This window comes from Trachemys scripta, chromosome 5, assembly GCF_013100865.1.
Source record: "Trachemys scripta elegans isolate TJP31775 chromosome 5, CAS_Tse_1.0, whole genome shotgun sequence".
Lineage (NCBI taxonomy): Eukaryota > Metazoa > Chordata > Testudines > Emydidae > Trachemys > Trachemys scripta.
Genome location: NC_048302.1, coordinates 98,584,616 through 98,605,020, shown reverse-complemented (window position 1 = coordinate 98,605,020; position 20,405 = coordinate 98,584,616). Strand labels below are relative to the sequence as shown.

The 20,405-nt window shown below is 40.9% G+C and overlaps 1 protein-coding gene across 1 annotated transcript in view; it reads left to right on the top strand.

Annotated features, from left to right (window-relative positions):
* The window catches only part of DTHD1 (death domain containing 1), a 35,874-nt gene extending 19,662 nt beyond the window's left edge, over positions 1–16,212 (top strand). The window contains exons 9-10 of the mRNA XM_034772220.1: positions 13,769–13,826; positions 14,635–16,212. Of these exons, the coding sequence (XP_034628111.1) occupies positions 13,769–13,826; positions 14,635–14,954 (378 nt within the window). The 3' untranslated portion in view covers positions 14,955–16,212. The remainder of the gene's footprint in view (positions 1–13,768; positions 13,827–14,634) is intronic.
* The last annotated feature ends 4,193 nt before the right edge of the window (positions 16,213–20,405 follow it).

Genomic DNA, 20,405 nt, shown 5'->3' with positions numbered 1-20,405 from the left:
CGGCTTTGCTTTGGCACTTAATCACCTGCCAAGGCCTTTTATTGCTTTCTGTATTCTATTGCAAAGACCATTAGCCCTTAAATGTCCTGGTGGGACTTTCTATTGATTTGCATTAATTACATGTGTTACACACACACCCTCATTTAAATTTACGGTCATCTTTGCTATCAATAAAACCTTCTATTCCCAGTGTGGAAAGGAAGTTAAGGCTGAATGGATACCAATGGTTATGAAAGAAGCAAGCACAAGAACATTGGTAATTTGGTAGTTGCTATGTAGTGACTGGAAAACTATGTGCTATTATTGGAGACACCCCCAAACCCAGCCCCTGGAAGTAAATTTGGGGAATTCAAAATCTAGATCCAGATGTTTAAAAATAAGCTCTTTCTGAATAATTTCAATAGAGGGGCCTAAATTGAGGTATAGAAAAACAGTCTGCTTAGGAATGGTTTCCTTAAGTAGAAGCCATCATGGGGAATTCTGGCTAAAGCAGCAAACAATTTCTCCTGGAGTTCCCAGATAAACACATGCAGTAGCAGAACATCTGCCATCCTCAGAAAAGGTGCAGCATGCTTTCCCCCTTCCTACTTGGCCAGCAGAGCTGGCTTGCGTGGGGAGTGGAGCCATGTCCCTTTTAGAATTCTAGCAGCACAAGTCATTTAACAAGTGCTGTATTCACTAGCCTCACTGTGGCTTGCCTTTTGCAAATGGGCACAAATGATGGGAAAGTCTGTACAGGGCCAACCACCACATGGCTCAAAGTGTCCTAATACTATACCTGCCTCTTGCGAATTCCAAGAGTGTAATCAGGCTGCTTTAAATAACTCTGAAATTGCAGTGTGTGCATTTTTCTACAGATTAGAATGCAATAAACCAGGAATAAATCTGGTCCTTCCTTGCTCATTTGTAAGGATGTTATTTGATGAAATGTCAGAGCTGTAGTTCTTCTGTGGATCTAGAATAAGTTAACTTTTTTTCTACTGTGCAGTTGCTATATTGAATATAGCAATTTCAAAATTCCCTTGAGCAAGATAGGCCTTATTACTCTCAATATGTTTCTTGATAGGAAATATATAACAGACATATGTAATACATCACTTCAGGGGATCAGTGCAAGCCTTGGGTTTCCAAAGAAACTTCCTCTAGTTGGTGGTGATGAGTTTACTTAGGAGAGACTGAAAGGGGTCAGATTCTGCCCTGAATGAAAATATTAATACAAAAAAGTATGTTCTTGGAAATGCTCACTTATTTGTGGATAGTTTGCTTACATATGGCAAGATTTGCACTTAATTTTCCACCCAAAAATGAAATGCTTCTCTATAAAAGACTACAAGTGGAAAAAAATAGCATCATAATCAGATCTCTCCATGTTGCAAATATTCTGTGTGTACAGAACTGGCATCTGTTTAGAAACAGTTGGCAAGAATTTCTATTTTGAATTGCCTTCTGTCCTTCCTTTTTAACCTTAGCAAGAAAAAGAACAAATACTTGAAGTACTTTAGTTAATTCAACTTCTGTCTCTTAAAAGACATTGGTCTATGTACAAAAGGGCAATGGGAATTTCATATGCACGTTAGTGGTAATGAAATCCTCATGAACATAGGTTTAGACTTTGGCCATGTCTACACTACAAACTGTGGTTGATGCAAGTTACATTGTCATTAAGCCACTGAAATTAGCATATCGCGTGTGCATGGGCTTGTCTCCTTGCGTCAGCACTGCACATCCACACCCAGAGTGCTTGTATCGATGCACAGTGCAGTTCACCATGGATAGGTATCCCAGTGTGCAACTTGCCACTGTCCAGCACATAGTCTTTTAGGAAGTTTTAGCAATGCATGGTGGGGTTGAAACGAGTCACGCAGGGGTGCCTGGGACCAAGGTGTCAACTTCTCAGTGTGCAACAGTCTCCATCCCATAATTTTCAAAACTTTTTCAAAATTCCACAAACTTGTACAGCCCTCCTCGCTATCCACCATCTTTGACAGAACCATGAAGCCTGCACAGCTCTGCACTATTGTCATAAGCATTACAAGCACAGGATCCTCTGGTATTTGCCGAGCTGCAAGAACAAATCAGCAGGGAATGATTTCTTGGAGGACCAATTGCTGTGGGATATGGTGAGAACCAATTCAAGGTCATTGATGGCCTTCACAACGCAGCTGCATATGGTGGAGTGCCATTTCTGGGCCTGAGAAACGAGCACTGAATGGTGGGATTGCACTGTAATGGAGGCTTGGGATGACAAGCTGTGGCTGCAGAACTTCCAGATGCGAAAGGCCACATGCCTGGATCTGCGTGCCATGCTCACCCCAACCCTCCAGTGCAGGGACACCAGAATGAGAGCTGCACTAACAGTGGATCAATGGTGGTGATTGCACTGTGGAAACTTGTAATGCCTGATTACCCACTGACTGGTAGCAATCAGTTTGGAGTCAGAAAAACCACTGTGGGGCTCTTGTCATGCAAGTATGCAGGGCCGTTAAATCAACTCTGATATTCAGGACTGACTCTCAGCAACATGCAGGAGATACTGGATGGATTTTCAACAATAGGGCTCCCAAACTTTGGTGGAGTGATAGATAGCCTGAACATCCCTATATTTTGGCACCAGACCACCTTGCCAAGAGTACATCAACAGAAAGGGCTACTTTTCTATGGTTATACAAGCATTGGTGGATCACCAGGGATGCGTCACCAACATCAGGGTGAACTGGTCATGGAAAGTGCATGACACTTGTAGCTTTCTGAACAGTCCTGTCTTCTTAAAGATACAAGCAGGAAATTCCCCACCCTCCTCCAACTAGAAGATGATTATTAGCAAATGTTGAAATGTCAATCAATAGTGATCTTGGGTGACTCATGAAGTCATACACAGGCCACCTTGACAGCAGCAAGAAAAGATTCAGCTACAAACTCAGCAGGTGCAGAAGGAGAGTTGAATGTGCTTTTGGTAGATTGAAAGGATGCTGGCATTGTTTACTCACAAGATTTGATCTCAGTGAGAAAAATATCCCAATGGTTATAGATACCTGCTGTGTCCTGCATAATGTGTGTGAAGCAAAAGGGGAAAAGTGGCTATCTGCTGAGTTTGAACAGCCAGACACAAGGGATATTGGAAGAATTCAATGCAGAACTATGCAGCTTATTGAAGCATTGAAGGAGCTCTTACTTTAACCGTAAGCCACAATATTGTATTGTGGTGTACTGTGCTGTATCTGGCCTGGCTGTTTGGGAGCTTGTTCGGAATTGTGTGTTGCTTGATTTATGATTATTACAGTGTGTTTGTCACTGATCCTGTGAGGTGTGTCACTGTACAGCAACACGTGGGTGCTTTCAAAATTGATAGGCACTATGCAACGTATGTTGTGAACTAATAAAGATGAATTATGTTCCAAATAATAGCATTTTATTCAGTAATAAGATTAGTGAAACAATCCATGGTGGTGTGCAGGGTGGTGGTAGGGTCTCCACCAAGTCTGACATGCATCTCTTTGTAAAAGTGGCAGGTCTGCAGCTTGGCACTGCATTGACAGAAGGCCTCCCTAGCCTTCTGGTATGCCTGCCTCAGTTCCTTTGCTTACAGAGCACAGCTGCTGGTCCCTGTCATATCCCTTCTTCTGTATCCCCCATGAGATCTGCTTATAGATGTCAACATTACTATGGCTGGTTCAGTGCTCTGCTTGCTCAGCCACTCCTCCTCAAAGGCACAGAAGATCTAATATATCCTGTGTACTCCAAGCTGGAGCATTTAGCCAACAAAGAGGGTTGGGAAACTGCATAAAACAACGGAGAGCTGTTAGGTGTGCTCACCAAGCTGGGCACTTAGGAAAAGGCATTTTAAAAATGTGTAGGGTTTTAAATGGGAGGGGGCCTTCCAGTCTATGTGATTCCTGGGCAGTGGAGATAACAATTGAGACCAGAGTGGTCAGTGTTGGATATTGTGGGACAGCTATTGGAGGACTGTTAGGGTCAACATAGGAATGTGTGCACTTGTGCAGCATCAACCTCAGTACATCGACCATCAATGCTGCTCAGGGAGGTGGTGTTACTATCTCACCATAACCGGGTACTTACATTGGTGGAAAACAAATGTAAGTGTAGACACATGCACAAGTAGGTCAACACAAGACAGCTTACATTGCTCTAACTTTGTAGTGTAAACCAGGCCTGGTTTATGAGTCTGCTACTGTTCCATATAGGGAATTCAACTGCTATGAACCGTAGACATTTGGGATTCATATTCCCAGGCATGGGGGCAGCATAATCCATAAAGTGATTTTGTCCTCCTTTACTGGCTTGTCAATGTAAAGTTTGAGGCTGCTGCTATTTACAGCTAATAGGTTTAGTTCAAGCAGTGCAGGCTTATATTTTGATTGTTTGATTCTGGACTCAGTCCCTGCTAACAACCCATCCAAGAGGCTGCTACAAAGAGATATGAGCCAAAGAAAGAAACACTCTTGCAATGCTTTGTGCAATCTGAATTTGAGTAAGCACCAGGCCTTTCCTTCCACTTTGTTTTGACTAAAAGTCAAAATTGGGCTTAAAAATACAAAAATGATTGGCTTTCATTGTATCAATTTGTGTCATATTCTTTGATCTTTATGAGAGATTTGGGATAGCACGGCAAAGCTAGGAAGATATTATTTGTTATTTTATAGCACCAAAAATTCTGCTAGGCATTTCACAAAATACATAAAAAAAAATTCAGTCCCTACCCAGAAGAGCTTACAGGGAAGCCACTGGGCACAGGTCAAGGGTGCAAAGTTTGACTCATGCCATTGAAAGTGAGGGTGACAGAGTGAAAAACAGAATGGCATACCAAAGTCTGATAATATGGATTACTCAGTTTAATATTCTAGTAGCTAAAAGGGAGATTTTGATTAGCTAAGGTGCTTTATAACCTGATCTAAAATTACTAACATGGCTAAAAAGGCTGTAGGCCAAGTTGTCATAAAATGTTTGTCTTAATTTTTAAACTCAGTGGTGTGATCCACAAATTTTAATTATATGTAGGTCCTTCCCATTGATTTTGGCTTCTAAAGAACAAAAGCATCTTAATAAAACAAGTAAAACTAGACAAGCAAGGATAGGTATGCATGTAAGTCAGGTGGGCAAACTACAGCCCACAGGCTGCACCCGACCCACCAGCCATTTTAATCCGGCCCTCGAACTCCCACTGGGGAGTGAGGTCTGGGGCTCACCCTGCTCCAGCGCTCCCAGAAGCAGCGGGATGTCTGCCCTCTGGCTCCTATGCATAGGGGCAGCAAGGGGGCTCTGCTCTGCATGCTGCCTCCACCCCAAGCACTGCCCCCGTAGCTCCCATTGGCCAGGAACCACGGCTAATGGGAGCTGCAGGGGCAGCAAGTAAAAGAGCCGCCTGGCTGTGCCTCCGCATAGGAGCAGGACGGGGGATGTGCTGCTGCTTCCAGGATCTGCTTGAGGTAAGCGCTGCCTGGAGCCTGTACCCTTGAGCCTCTCCCCACACTTCAACCCCCTTCCCCAGCCCTGAGTTCCCTGCCACCCTCTGAACCCCTTGGTCCCAGCCCAGAGCATGCTCCTGCACCCCAACCCCTCATCCCCACCCCAGAGCCTGCACCCCCAGCTGGAGCCCTAATCCCCCCCCACACACACACCTCCCACCCCTGCTGCCCCAGTCCAGAGCCCCCTCCTGCACCCTAAACTCATTTCTGGCCCCATTCTGGAGCCCTCACCCCCACCCACCCCCCTGCACCCCAACCCCAATTTTGTGAGCATTCATGGCCCACCATACAATTTCTATACCCAGATGTGGCCATCGGGCCAAAACGTTTACCCACCCCTGATGTAAGTGATAAAATGTAATAATTATGCACTAGGTAGCCATAACAAATAATAAGATACAGTGAGGTGGTAGAGTTGCAATAAGCATATAGTGTTACTATGCAGAGGCTTACAAATGTGATTACAATAGCAATGTTGCTAACTTACTGCAGGCAATTTCAAATTCCATGTGATGTTAATACAACAGTGTTTGATGTACTTAATGAAGCAGTTACAAGACTCTTATCACATTATTGTGCAGAGAATAAAATTATGTCATTTCATCAAGAAGTTTAATCAGTTACTTCCCCCACCATGCACAATTAACTTCCTGCCTATATTACACACTTGCTACACTACAGTAAGTATATAATACACTTCTATGGCATTGTTTCTTCAGAATATGTTAACCCACTTCTGTTTTTCAGATACTCTGAAGCCACATTGTTTCTTCTCTACCCAGTTGTATGAGGTTTATGTTAATACTGTACAGTGGTTTTACAGCCATGAATCTCATAGGCACAGTAAATACAGTGCTCATTCTGTTCTGAACTGTTCATCTCTGGCATATTGATAATGGTATTGGTGTTATATGGATAACAATACAGCCCAGTCTATTGGTAGACTACTATTTCGGTCGTCATAGCCCCTCTAAAATGGGCTGTCCTTTTAGCATGCATTAAGTATTAAAGCCCTTAGCATCATTATGTACATGGAGTTTATTTTTGCTTTCAAGATGCATCTTTCTTCCCTCTTTGGTTGATTTGGAACAAGAGTCACACTAGTAGTCAATACAGAACGTTGTTTTAAGTTATTAGTACTTTGCACTTCCTTATGCTTTAGGATGAGATTTTCAGAAACATTCAGTATTAGCTCTATGCAGTTCCCACCAGCTTCAATGGGAGCAGAGTTACGCCAGCCATAGTTCCTGATCTTACAAGAATTCAGTTTTGCAGAGCAATTAAAATTAGTAAGCTTTTCAGTACAAAAAAAAAAACCCTCTTCCCTCTGAGCTGGTGAAAAGGAGAGTCAATCTGTAGAAGACAGACAGGAAAATAAGTCACTTATCCTATCCCTTAACAGCACTTCAGAATCAGAGCCTCACTCCTTGGGCACAGCTGTATCGAATTTGGAGCTCACTCAACTTGCTGCCTTTAGGAACGGAACTCATTCTTTTCTTTGAAGGCAGTGATGTTCAGGAGAGGGTTTCTCGTTTCCCTTGGCTAGTTCACATTGTATAAGACTTAGTTAAATACCATCATACTAAGCATGGATCCCTTCAAATAAACCACCTCATATTGTCCTGCTAAGGGCTTCTAACATCTTGCGTTTTATGAAGAGGATAGAAGCAGCTTTGGAAAACTAATTTTTAAGTTGTGACACTCTCATATATAATATACACATGGTGTCCATAGTTAGTCTTTTTGTGCATCTCTTACTTTCGGTCATAATGAAAGGTACCAGTCTATCTCCCAAAAGGTTGTCCTGAAGCTTTTGTCATATTTGGATTAGCTTGACACCATGTTGTGGTCAGTCATCCTAATATAATGGATGATAAATCTTTCAGATGGTTAAGATAAAACTTCTCTGCATTTTTTCCTGTATTCTTAGGGCCCTTCATTTTCAATTTTTATTTTATTTAATTTTTTTCCTGAAAATTTAATCAGTGTTTATTACAACCACAAATAAAAAAACAAACAAACAAACACCACAAGGAGAAATCAGTGCAAAAAAACTATTAATTTTTCTGGGTAAATATCAGGATTTATTTTGGTGGATAGAAAGATGGGGCGGGGGAGAAGTATTGAGTAGATTAATGCTTTGAATTCTGTTCATCAATGTGGTTTGCTGAGGAACTAAAATAGAACTCAAAACACAATGCCACCTCTGAGTTTAAGAAAATATGTCTCTAATCTCCAAATAAAATGTTTAATTTGAATAAACAGTTTACTGTAGTAGGCTTAGAACCATTAGCCTGTCAATATTTGCATTTAATAATTTGGCCACACCATTTATAGTGCACACACTCAATTTCATCCTTTTCTCCTGTTTTTGTTTTTAAAACTTTCAAATACTTTGTGTTCTAAAACATATTCTAATAGATTTTTTTCTGCCAATTTTAGTGTATCAAATCTTTAAATTATTATCTAACAGCTTGAAATGTGTACATGGTGGATGTGAGATTCATCAGTATGTTCAGATGGACACACACTTCAGAGCTTGTGTGCATGCCCGTTTGCTGTGTGTATCTTCTAGACAAATACATAGCCTTACTTCAACAGGCAGCTTTGCATACACACAGAGACTAATGTATTATTGTAATACATATATCATACAATGTATAGCATTTTCCTAAAAAAATATTTTTATATATTTGAATGATACTAAAGTAGGGTGAAAATCAGAAAAAAAATGAATACTTTTTGTAAAACAAGAATTTTTCAGTAAAAATCAGTTTAAATTGAAAATGAAGGGGCTTATGTATTCTTAAAGCCAAATGTGTACCCATCCCCCAAATTCTGCTAAATTTGCCTCGGAGATCCAGGATCATTCGTAACAACACTGGCTTTTGGCCTTTTGGGATAATCAAGGGCCAATTCTCTTCCAGGTAGAGAAATAAAATGCACTGCAATCTACTACAACAAAAAAGAGTTATGGTCATTTTAACAAACTATACTTACACTGATCTAGGTGTATCTAAGCTAAAAATATCCAGTTTACAATAATGAGCATTCCTTCTATACCATAACTGCTTATTCTTTAACCACAGGCTTTTAACTTTTTCTTCTCACAGCATATTTCACATAAGGCAAATGTAGACATGACACTGGCATCTAGAGGATGTTAAGTTTAACAGCACTTAAAACATCTCACATCCACCACTATGATGTAGTTACCCCAGAATTGCACTAGTGTAAATGAAATGAGAATCTGGCCCCTCCGTTCATGTATTTTTCTCTATTACTACTATTTGGAATTGTAAATAATTACCACTTTGCTTTCACTAACTCTGAATTTACTTTAAATATTGTTTCAGAGTGGTAGCCGTGTTAGTCTGTATCAGCAAAAAGAACAAGAACTACTTATGGCACCTTAGAGAATAACAAATTTATTTGGGCATAAGCTTTCGTGGGCTATAACCCACTTCATCAGATGCATAGAGTTGAAAATACAGTAGGAAGATTACACACACACACACACACACACACACACAGAGAGAGAGAGAGGGAACATGAAGAGATGGGGGGTTGTCATACCAACTCAGGATTTGAAGGACCATCCCTCACTCTCTCAGACCTTGGGAGACAGGTCAGTCCTCGCTTACAGACAACCCCCCAAACTGAAGCAAATACTCACCAGCAACCACACACCACACAACAAAAACTCTAATCCAGGAACGTGTCCTTACAGAATGACACTGAACTGGCCATACCCTAGACCTTAATAAGTTAAATTATTGAAAGAAGTTGCTGCTAGTTTGCAAACTTCTGCTTAAGTTTGGACTGCAAACTGGCTACCTTTCTAGTGCTGTATTCATATTTTTCTTACATTTATTATTTTTCAATATAAAACTCCTGAAAAAATGGGTTTCTAAAAAATAATGAAGTTGTCCAAGCCATGACCATTCTTCTCACATTTATATTTTCATGTGCTGCAATATCACAGATTATCACAATGGTCTTCAGCAGCACTACCCAGTGATGGATCTACCTAGTTTTAACTGCATTTAAGGATTTTGTTGCTTACTGTGACATGGAAACTCGCCTCTCATGGGTACCTCCTGTCAGCTGGATGTGATGCTGCAAGCTCTCCTGCCCCAGGCACCTCTGTAGGTTGTTGACCTCACTAGGCAGGCCTTCAGTAACTCAGCCCTCCAGACAAGCCGGAGTCTAAAATGGATGATCCCCTTCCAGGGTAGGGCAATCCAACAACCTAACAGCCTTCACCAGAATGTTCAGCCAGGTTTCTGGGCCCTCTAATTCCAGTTCTTTGCTTGAGCTTCTAAAGGTGACTTGTCCCCTTCTCAGGGCTTAGGCCACTGCCCTGCAGATGGTGGGGGGACCTGGGCCCAATCATAATGCTGGGTCCCAGCCCAGGGACCCTTCTCACAGCAGCCACATACTGCTTCCTTCAGTTATCTGCTGCTATACTCTGGGCCTTTTCCCCCACGTAGCCTCTTTCTCTTCACCTTTACCTCAGCGCTGAAGTTCTCAAAGCCTCTTCCTCCTCACTGAATGCAAATATCACCAGAACCCATCTACTGGTTCTCCTTTTGAGCTCCTGTGACCAGCAATTAGTGAGCTAACAAGCACACACCTGCCCAGGAACTGACCTGGGCAGGCTTTACAGTTCCTTCTATCTGAGCCAGCTGGGCTCTGATTTGCTGCTTCTGTGAAGCCTTTCTAGGCAGGCCTGGCGGATCCACCTTCACTGCTCCTTTCCTAGGGCAGGGAGTGGTAGGACCATGGGGCCTCCAGTGGGGGCCTCAAAGGCCAGGTGTACCCCGTCATATCTACCTCAACTTTTTCCTTTTAACCCAAAGAGAAAACAATAGGCCTGTTTCTGAACTCATGTCTACTGGTATAAATCAGGACTAATTGCATGGGGAAAAGGGTGGAGTAAAGAGAAGAAATCAATCAAGTGATTCCAAGAGGTGATTCACTCGACCCCCTTTTTCCCTGTTCTGCTTCTACTGCTTTAGATGCTAGTACAGCCTGGTTGTGTGTCAGAGGTCCAACTGACAACCTTTTGTAATTTTATATTACTGAATAAATGGAAAGGCTATCAGAGTGATTTCCATGTACGTATTGTAGCAATATCTTCAAGCATTGTCAAATTTCTATTCTGCTACAGTTTTATCCCTAATGGCTGTCTCACAGTGAAACAGCATGTGATCCTATGCTTCAGAAAAGCAGCTGCTTTTGCTAATTGAATGGACTTCTAGGCTAGAAAACCGTTTATGACTATTCTAGTACTTCACTGACTTTTGGCTCCAAATATTCTAGTTGACAGTGTGAGTTACAGCCTGGGTGAATTTGATGTTTCATCATAGATTTTAGTCTTTTAAGGCAGATTTAAATTTTTTAGATATAATACATATTACATTATTAATATACATCATTTTCACTTTTTTTTTTAAACAGAGGAGTATAAAGTGGTTCAGATTAAAGTCAACCTATAGGCAATTGAGTTCATCTACAATTACTATCTGTTGGAAACCTTTTTCAGAAGTTTGAGGCTCTAAATCCCCATTAGCAAATGAAAATCCATGTTTAAATATAACTGCCTATTTAAGCAAGACAAAAAGAAAGACAAGACCATTGTGGTATTGAAAGAAGAACAGTGCCCCTCTCTGGAAGAGATTCTCATCCCATTTAATACTTTATTTTTCTAGCACTTTATGATCATTTTATATTGGGACAACTCCACTGACTGCAAGGGAGTTGCATTGCTGTAAAACTTGTGTGTTACAATGATGAATTAGGCCCTCAGATGCATACAAGATTGGTTGGACTTTGCACTGCCATGCACAAAATCCACATTAGGATCCCTACCGTCTGGACTGCTAGCAATCAGCCTCAGAATTGAGGTGAATAGGGAACTCACGGTTGTGGTGGCCTTTAGAATTCATAACTCTATACCAGGGATCGGCAACTTTTGGCACGTGGCTCACCAGAGTAAGCACCCTGGCAGGCAGGGCTGGTTTGTTTACCTGCTGCATCCGCAGGTTCGGCCGATCGCAGCTCCCACTGGACGCGGTTTGCAGCTCCAGGCCAATGAGGGCTGCGGGAAGCAGCGTGGGCCGAGGGATGTGCTGGCCGCCGCATGCCAAAGGTTGCCGATCCCCGCTTTATACCCATGGACCTCAGTTCCTTCTTTCCAATTTTTTAACAACATTTGAAGTCACTCTTTTCAAAAGGTTGTTGTTGATGTAAGGTCAGACGGTCACCAAGTCCAATATAGCCATAGTCACACAGCCCCATGTTAGTAGTCCCCATATTGCAGCTAGAGAGGGAGGTAAGAGCAGGGGCTACATACCTGTAATTCCCCCATCCTGAGCAGGTAGACAGGAAGCAAGGAAAGGGGAATAAAACAGGCAAAACTTTGGCTCTGTGCCCCAACTCAGTGAATCAAGGGCAGTAGGAAAAAGTACTGCACTTTATCATTGAGAATACAGACCGTTGCTTATAATGATATTTTTAAGGTATTAAGATTACAGGTTGCACCATACAATAAAAGAGTAAGTGTAGCTGCAAAGGTGGCATTATTTATTAATCTATACATCTGAGAAGTTTCACACATTTTACAGTGAAACCCACAAAACTTTATTATTGGAGTGTTCCCTTCCTAAAGCTTGTGCTATGAAATTAATAAGCCAACAATTTCTAGGTGTGTGCTAGGTATCATTATCGTCTTTGAAAACAGTGATACTTGCACTTGCTTGTACAGGTTGAACCTCTCTAGTCCAGCACCCTCAGGAGGTGACTGGTGCCAAACCAGAGAATTTGCTGAACCACGGGAGGTCAATGCAGAGTGTCAGCAGGTCTCCATAGGCACAGGAAATAAGGGTGTGGGGGGTGCTGCACCACCCCCAGGCTTTGCACCCAGTGTGGCCCCACATCTGGGGTCCCAGCCGCCGGCCCCAGATCCTCCCCTTCCCTCCCAGAGCTTGAACACCGTGAATCAGCTGTTCGCAGCTCTCCGGAAGCACTGGGAGGGAGGGGGAGCAGGTGGTAAGCGCAGGGCCACCAGCGCGCAAGAGGAGGGGGGCAGAGCGGTGAGCTTGGTGCCGATGGATGATCCGCACCCACTAATTTTTCCCCATGGCTGCTCCAGCTCCGGAGCACCCACAGAGTGAGTGCCTATGCCGGACCATGGATGTTGCTGGACCAGAGAGTGCTGGATTAGAGAAGTTCAACCTATACCAAGTGCACATGGGTGCACAGGCACATTTCTTTCAGTATCTGAAATTAGACTCCATTCCTTTATATACACACACACGCACACCCCTTCACAATAGAGGTCATATACACACGATTCACATTGCTATTTATCTTAGAACATCTGCTACTGTGCACATCTGCACAAATGCAGCAACTTATATATCTTGGGTATCCTTTATAAATACCTGAAATAGCTTTAATCTAGATCAGGGGTTCTCAAACTTCATTGAACCATGACCCTGTTCTAACAACAAAAATTACTACATGACCCCAGGAGGAGGGCTGAAGCCTAAGCTCCCCCCCCTCCTCCAAGTCCCACTGCCCCAGGTCGGAGGGAGTGGTGAGAGGGAGGCGCAAAGTCTAAGCCTCCTGTCAGGGAGTGGGGGGGTTCAAAGCTGAATCCCAAGGGTTTCAGCTCCAGGCAGGGGTCCTGTAACCTGTGCCCTGCCACCCAGGGCTGAAGCCCTCAGGCTTCCGCTTCAACTCCAGGCGGAGAGGCTTCGGCTTCGGCCCTGGGCCCCAGAAAGTCTAAAGCCAGCCCTGGCAACCCCATTAAAATGGTGTCACGACCCACTTTGGGGTTCCAACCCACAGTTTGAGAACCACTGATCTAAATAATGTGAGTACCAGAGCCCTGAGGCCTACTGAGAACCCTGGATAATTACTTGAGTAGCTAGCCAGTGTTGTAGCCCATGGTGCCACACTTTCACCTCTGGTGTCCAAGCTAACTAGATTAAAGTTAAATTGGGCATGTTCACACAAGCTCCAAAACACACCCTATGATTGCAGTGTAGACATACCGTCAAATACAGTGGGCCCATTGTCAGTGGGGCAAGAGACATAGCTTCAATGATTTCAATTGGAGTATGCTGATTTACAGTAGCTTTGAATCTGGCCCAGTATGTGTTAATGGCATAAGCAGCACTCAACTTGAAATGCTGATTTACTGTTTTCCATCCTCATATCCCCCTCCCCTGGCAGATTTGTTCATTCTCCCTCCCTAAATACTTTTTCTTTGGTAGCATGAAAAATTAATCAACCGGCCACAAAGCACAAAAAGAATTGCTACAGATTCATCAGGTAAGAGCTATTTTTTGCACTAGATGGTTAAAGTTGATTTTATTAAGTTACACTAATCTAGTTGTTTCCAATATTTTCATTTATTAAACTGACCCTTTCATATTCAGGTCAGAAGAATGTAAATATATTTAAAATTATATTAAATGAAATGGAAAAAAAATGGTTACTGAGAAACTTTACCAGGGAAACGAATAGCTTATATAGTCCTGTGAAAGGGTCAGCTCATTACTGGTGCCTCCTCGTGGCTGGGCATGGTGTGGCAGCCCTCTCGCCACTGGGGTCTGCTGCTGCTGGTTGCTCCACCTCTGCAGCGGCCTGCATCTTCCAGTGACATGGCCCTCTGGGAGGAACCTTCAGGCAGTGGTTGTCAAGGAAGTTCCTGCCCTCCCTCAGCCCTCAGGAGCTGAGGGTTGAAGGTCTGTTCTCTTCCCTGGTCTGTTGTAGAAAATATTTGAGCTGCTGCATTTTATTGCTGATTTCCTCTACACAATTTAAGTATAAATGATCGTTACTGAGTCAGGGAAATTAGTAATCCAAGTTTGTACCAGAGTGCAAAATTACAGGCTTAGTCAGTAAAATTCTAACTCTTCTTAAGTCAATGGCAAAACTCCCTTTGACCTCAATAGGAACAGGATTTCACCTGTAGTCTACAGTATGTTCAGCTTTGGAGATCTTTTTTAAAAATTAAATATTTGTCTAGGAGAAGGCATCAGGAATAAATGATTTTATAGATCTTTTAAAATATATTTGTAATATTATTTTAAAAAGTCTAAATAACACCTTTAAGCATTTACATTCTGACTAACAGAGGCCCTGTGGGATAACTTGCTGTACTGGCTCGCAGAGGAGCTCTCAGAAGATAATGCATCATTGCTCTCTTTGCACCTGCCTATCCGTCGGAGTGCTCTTCAGCTTGTTAGACTGAAGTGCCCTGATAATCTAACGCATCAGATATATGAGCTTCTTTGCTTCTGGAAAAAGAATCTTCCAAGATCAGCTGATAAACAGCGACTCCTATCTCGTTATCTTCGTAAGAGTGGCAGAAGCGATCTTTCAGAAGAGCTCAGGTTCAAGTGGGAGAATAAAGCATTCACTTGGCAAAAGCACTGGTTTGAGATGGACAACTGAAAGACTGATATCCATATGTTTTCACCTTGGGAAATTTGATTGTTTTTCCTGCATGTGACTGCACAAGTAGTCAGAATTTCCAAGTGATATTTGCTTTAGCTTGATAAATGCTTTTAAATTTTTACAATGATCATAGAATATCAGGGTTGGAAGGGACCTCAGGAGGTCACCTAGTCCAACCCCCTGCTCAAAGCAGGACCAATTCCCAACTAAATCATCCCAGTCAGGGCTTTGTCAAGCCGGGCCGTAAAAACCTCCAAGGAAGGAGATTCCACCACCTCCCTAGGTAACACATTCCAGTGCAATGAATTGGCAAACAGGGGAAAAAAGACCAGTCAGGCCGCTGGGTGTTCTTTAACTCTTCAGTAAATTTTCACACTCTTCATGATAGCACAAGTTGTCTGCAATGACTTCTTTATGTTCTTCCCCTTGCCTAATAACAGCTAACGTTCCTCAATAAAATCAAACAAGTTGCTGAAAAGACAGATACCAAGAATTACATTCAGCTTTTGGATATACACATAGGGCTCCACTGATTGTAGTAGAATCTGGTGTTTACCAATATGGCCCCATATTATAGGGGCACAGGAATTACCATATTTCATCAGCCCAATGGGTGACCTAGTCCAGTATCCTAGCTCTAATGTTGGTCAGTACCAAATTCTTAATAGACCATAATAGACAATTATTATAAGGCACTAATAGGGGAAGCATCTTCTAAACTCAAGCAGCTAGTGGTCATCTCTGGCACATAAAGGGATATTCCCTATGAATACTTTATCCTTGTGAGTGTAACTGCCAATTATACTCTTATTGTTCATAAGAATGCCTAAGCCTCTTCTGGATACAATTAAATCCTTTGTCTCAGTGCTATATCGATAGCAATGAGTTCCACAGATAAATACTGAAATCTGGAGAAAATTTCTTTTTCTCAATTTTAAATTTATTGCCTTGTAATTTCATTCAGTGTCCTGTGTTCTTATGTTATGGGAAGAGGTAAATAGAAATGCCTGATTGACATTTGTATAATATTCCTTATTCATTTACTCTGTATCACTTCTTATTCATCTCCTCTCTAAACTATTATGTAAAATTCCTCTCAGCTTTAAAATGGAGTCATGACCAAGGCATCCCTAATATTGCATATCAATTGCCATACATTACTGCTGTATTTGAATTACTTTGTTCTTGCATCACATTAAGTGACAGTGTGTAGGACCTAATCACTAATATATTGCTATCCATCTGGTATGCCACAAACCTGTTTAAGGGGTAAAATGTGCCATTTGCATTAGTGGCTCAAGGCTCATGATAGCTGGGAAGCCACAGTGAATCAGAGGCTGCTGGAAGGAAGATACTGATATTTGATATTTACAAACACAACTATCAATTGTACTTACACACACACAGCATATATGGAAGTAGTCTTTAAAATACAGTCCATTTGTGCAGCCTTGTTGTTCTAGTTATAATTATTTTCCAACTTGATTAAAAAAAAAACAAAAAAACCCACCACGTTCTTCAAATTCAAAATAAATCTTGGAAAATAATATCCTAAATTAAAAGAAATTCTAAACAGTGGGCAAGCTCATGTTATTAGAATATCCTGAAGTAGCTATCACATGTAAGAAAACTACAGCTTTACAATCTGAGTAAGACAAACAGTCTGAATACTATTTAATTCATCTATTGATTGACAGATTCAGCCTGAAGAACACACTTTTTTAAAGCAATTTAGAAACAGCACAAGAATTAATTTGGTCCATTCTGTGAGACATAAGTGCAAAAATATACACTCATTTTCTTTAAAAGAAAAAAAGCCCACTAAAACCAGATTACATTTAAGTGGGGCCAATCATTTTGTCAGTAGCAATTGAATCTAGCTCTCTTGTATTTTTGTCACTTACTCTGCTAACACGTTTGTTGTCAATTAAAAGCAATTATTTTGAGTACTTTCTATAGTTACTTATTCTGCAGCAACTTTAGTTCAGATACCATCAAAATACATAGCTGAAACTCGCATAATGGGATGGTCCATGACAAGGGCTCCTACGTGCTACATTAATACAAATATAAATTGTAATCATAATCATGAAACTATTGTGAGAGAACTTTAACTCTACTTCCAAATTACAAGCATTCTGTGCTACCACCTACATTCTACCACAAGATGGCCTCTGTGTCTAGCCTAAAGCTTATTCAACTAATCTTCAGTTGCAGAAAAACAATAAGAAAGGATAAAATGCAGTTTCTCTGTAAGGACTTTGATTTTTCGAGTGCTCTGCACCTTGTGCAGTCATTTACATCTGTGCAAAGAAGTGAGAAGGTTGGTTTCAATTTCCTGCTCCTCCACAGGTTCCCACTGTAATCTATCATAGGTACTTACATGTGCATCATTGCCTTAGTATCTGAGTGCCTCGCAGTGTATTTATACTCACAACACCCCTGTTCTCTATGGAAGTACTATTATCCCCATTTTAAGGCTGGAGAACTGAGACACAGAGATGTTAACTGACTTGCCCAAAGTCGCAAAGAAAGTCTGAAGCAGAGCACAGAATTGAAATTGAGTCCCCCATATCCTAGGCTAGTGCTCTAATTCCTGGCCACTTTCTCATCCTTGACCTTAGACAAGTCACTTAGTTCTCCTGCAGAAAAAAGTGCTAATTATTTAAGTGGGGCGCTGTGAGAATAACTACATCCTGAGATGCTCAGACAGTACAGTAATGGGCATCATATCAGAACCTAGGATAGATGGATAGAAAGTTGATGTAAAAAATGCTGTGGTTCTGGTTTGTGTGCACTTCACAAGAAAGACTACTTAAGGTGCAAAGCAATGGTGAGTCAGGCCCATTACAAACTTGTAATGTAGGCTGGCTTCAAACAGGTGTATAGTTTAATTATATTGTTTAAACCATCTGCACATTGTAATCAACTAGGAAATTTACCAATGTACTGTACATGTATGATAATTCACAATGTGTCATTTCTAACCTAAATTGGTTATGGATAAAATTCTGATTTTGGACTTAGAATAGGTGTCCATTTATGAACAAGATAATGCTATGCATGTTTTTAGGGCTTCCCTAACAGTTTGATAATAATGCTTACCTTTCTTTTTTAATCACTTTCAGATCTATGAATGAAAAGCCACTAGCAGTGCTAGTTAGTTATTTTAACTTCTACTGTAAAAAAAACCAATTCCACTTTAGACAACAATGCAATAGGTGCATTAACCTATCAAAAATGTCAGATATGGTGAAGGTTGCCTCAACTCTTATTCTGTGTATTGGATAAAGCCAAACATTTATGTTGTTTTAAAACTTACTGTAGTATTGGATGGGTTTACTTTTAATTTTATTTCCAAGCCAAAGAAAGAAGTCTCAATAATTAGAGTCAATAAATGTTGCTTTTGCTGTGTCATCTTTGAGCTCCTTACACTTAGACAGCTTCTAGTACTTGGAACAAATCCTGAAGTCCCACACAGTATTAATAATACCTAATAGCTGAGATGAGCATTATGAATGAACAGTGGACCCATGGTCAGCTCTGACATTAGCATTTATCCACTAATACATTAGTAGACAAAGCTAAAGAGAGTGGGAAATTTCGGAGAAATATTCTGCTATAATGTGTTTGGATTTTATGGAGGACTAGATATTAAAAGGTATAAATATGGACCCAATGGTTACTTGGAGAGCAAAAGGTTTACTTTAAACAGCAAAATCAAACAACTCTACACTGTTTGTGGCACACAGAGAAGGAAGAAAGATTCTCTAAAGATACCAGCTGGGCAAGATAATCACTCCTTGGATCTTGTGTTCCCTCGGGTAAGACAGGAGGAATTCTCCAAGCTTCATGTTTTAACAGGTTACTGGTGCTCTTAGAAAGCTAAACGTTTGTGACTGCGGAGTTTCACCTATTTAATGCCAAGAAGCGCAAGATCCAGGACTGAGAATCTTACAAGATAATCCATTCCATACAACAGAATGATAAGATAAGGAACTTTCCTTTTCCTTACATACTGGTGAGGATTCTAAACAAAATTTTTACTGGAGGACTTCCTATTAGCATGTTTACTAGGTGACTGTGTGCTTTCTGTGTTTCGGGTCAGAAGATTTAGGAGCTATTATGACAAACATGAGAATTGCTTGAGAAATAAAGAAATACATGCAACAGACACAGGTGAAGTGGCTGTTAAGTCTCTCTAGCTTTCTACTATAACAGCACTGCATCACTAATAAAGTTCATATACTATAATCGGGGCACTCCAAAAGTCTTGAGCATGAGAAATGAAAGTAAAGGCTAGATATATCCATATGAGCCTTATCTGAATGGAAGCAGAGAGAAAAATCTATATGAAACCAGATGAGAACAAAGAATGTATTTCTAGAGCTGGGCAGGAAATTGTGTTCCCATCCCAGGAACATTTGAGATTTGGAAAGTTTCTTGTCTGGAAACGTTGAAATTTTGAAAATTTGTGCAAAGTGACCATCCAAACAAAAATAAAAATTTAGGTTAAGGTCAAACAAAACAATGTTTAATTGTTTCTGAAATGTTTCCCTTCAGTTTTGACCTTAAAACTTTACTATAATTAGCTTACATTTCTAACAGAAAAGTAGTTTCAGATGAAAAAATGGAATTCTGAATTTTGAAAAAGTCAAAGTGGGACATTCTGACATTTTCAAAACTTTTTCCAAGCAATATTCAAAACAATAAATTTGTCAAAACTGGCCTTTTCCCATGATGTTTCATTTTTGATGATTCAGTATTTTCCAACAACTACCAGCACCATTTTGTCAAAAAATTCCTGACCAGCAATACTTTTCTTTTCAACTTCTCCCCTCCTGTTAGGGGTTACATTCAAGTTAAGTTCAGAGGTGTATAAATACCAAACACAACTGAACAAAATACAAATTAGGCCCAAATTCAGATAGATGGGGAAGGATACCAACATGAGGGCTCAGATAGAAGAGCTATTGCTTCCGTTTCTGAAGAGCAATAGGACAGAATTAATTGAATCAGTGTATTAAAGTTCACATCCTTCTTAATCCTGATTTATTGTTAACTCACTGACTTTGCCTACAGTTCTGCAACAAAAGGATACAAGCCAAACCTTATCCAGCAATAATAAAATTGCAACAGATCAATTGCCAATGCTTAGTGTTTCTGTTCTATCACTTTCATTAAACTAGGAAGTCTAATGCAATTCAAAGACTAAAACGTCAGCCATCAATGTATAACAGAATAGCAATTACCGTATACCATGTGATGGGGTGTAACAGTCCAATAATATATTGGACTCTGAATGGATGGAAAATTTGTCTGATACAGAAACACTCCCTTAAGATTAGCAAGCAGAACATTATTGCAATGTGACTGAAGCTGTTCCTTAACTTGCCTAGGCAAGGCTTTCCTTTCTGTACAGAGATCTTCCAAACCTCACTTTGTATT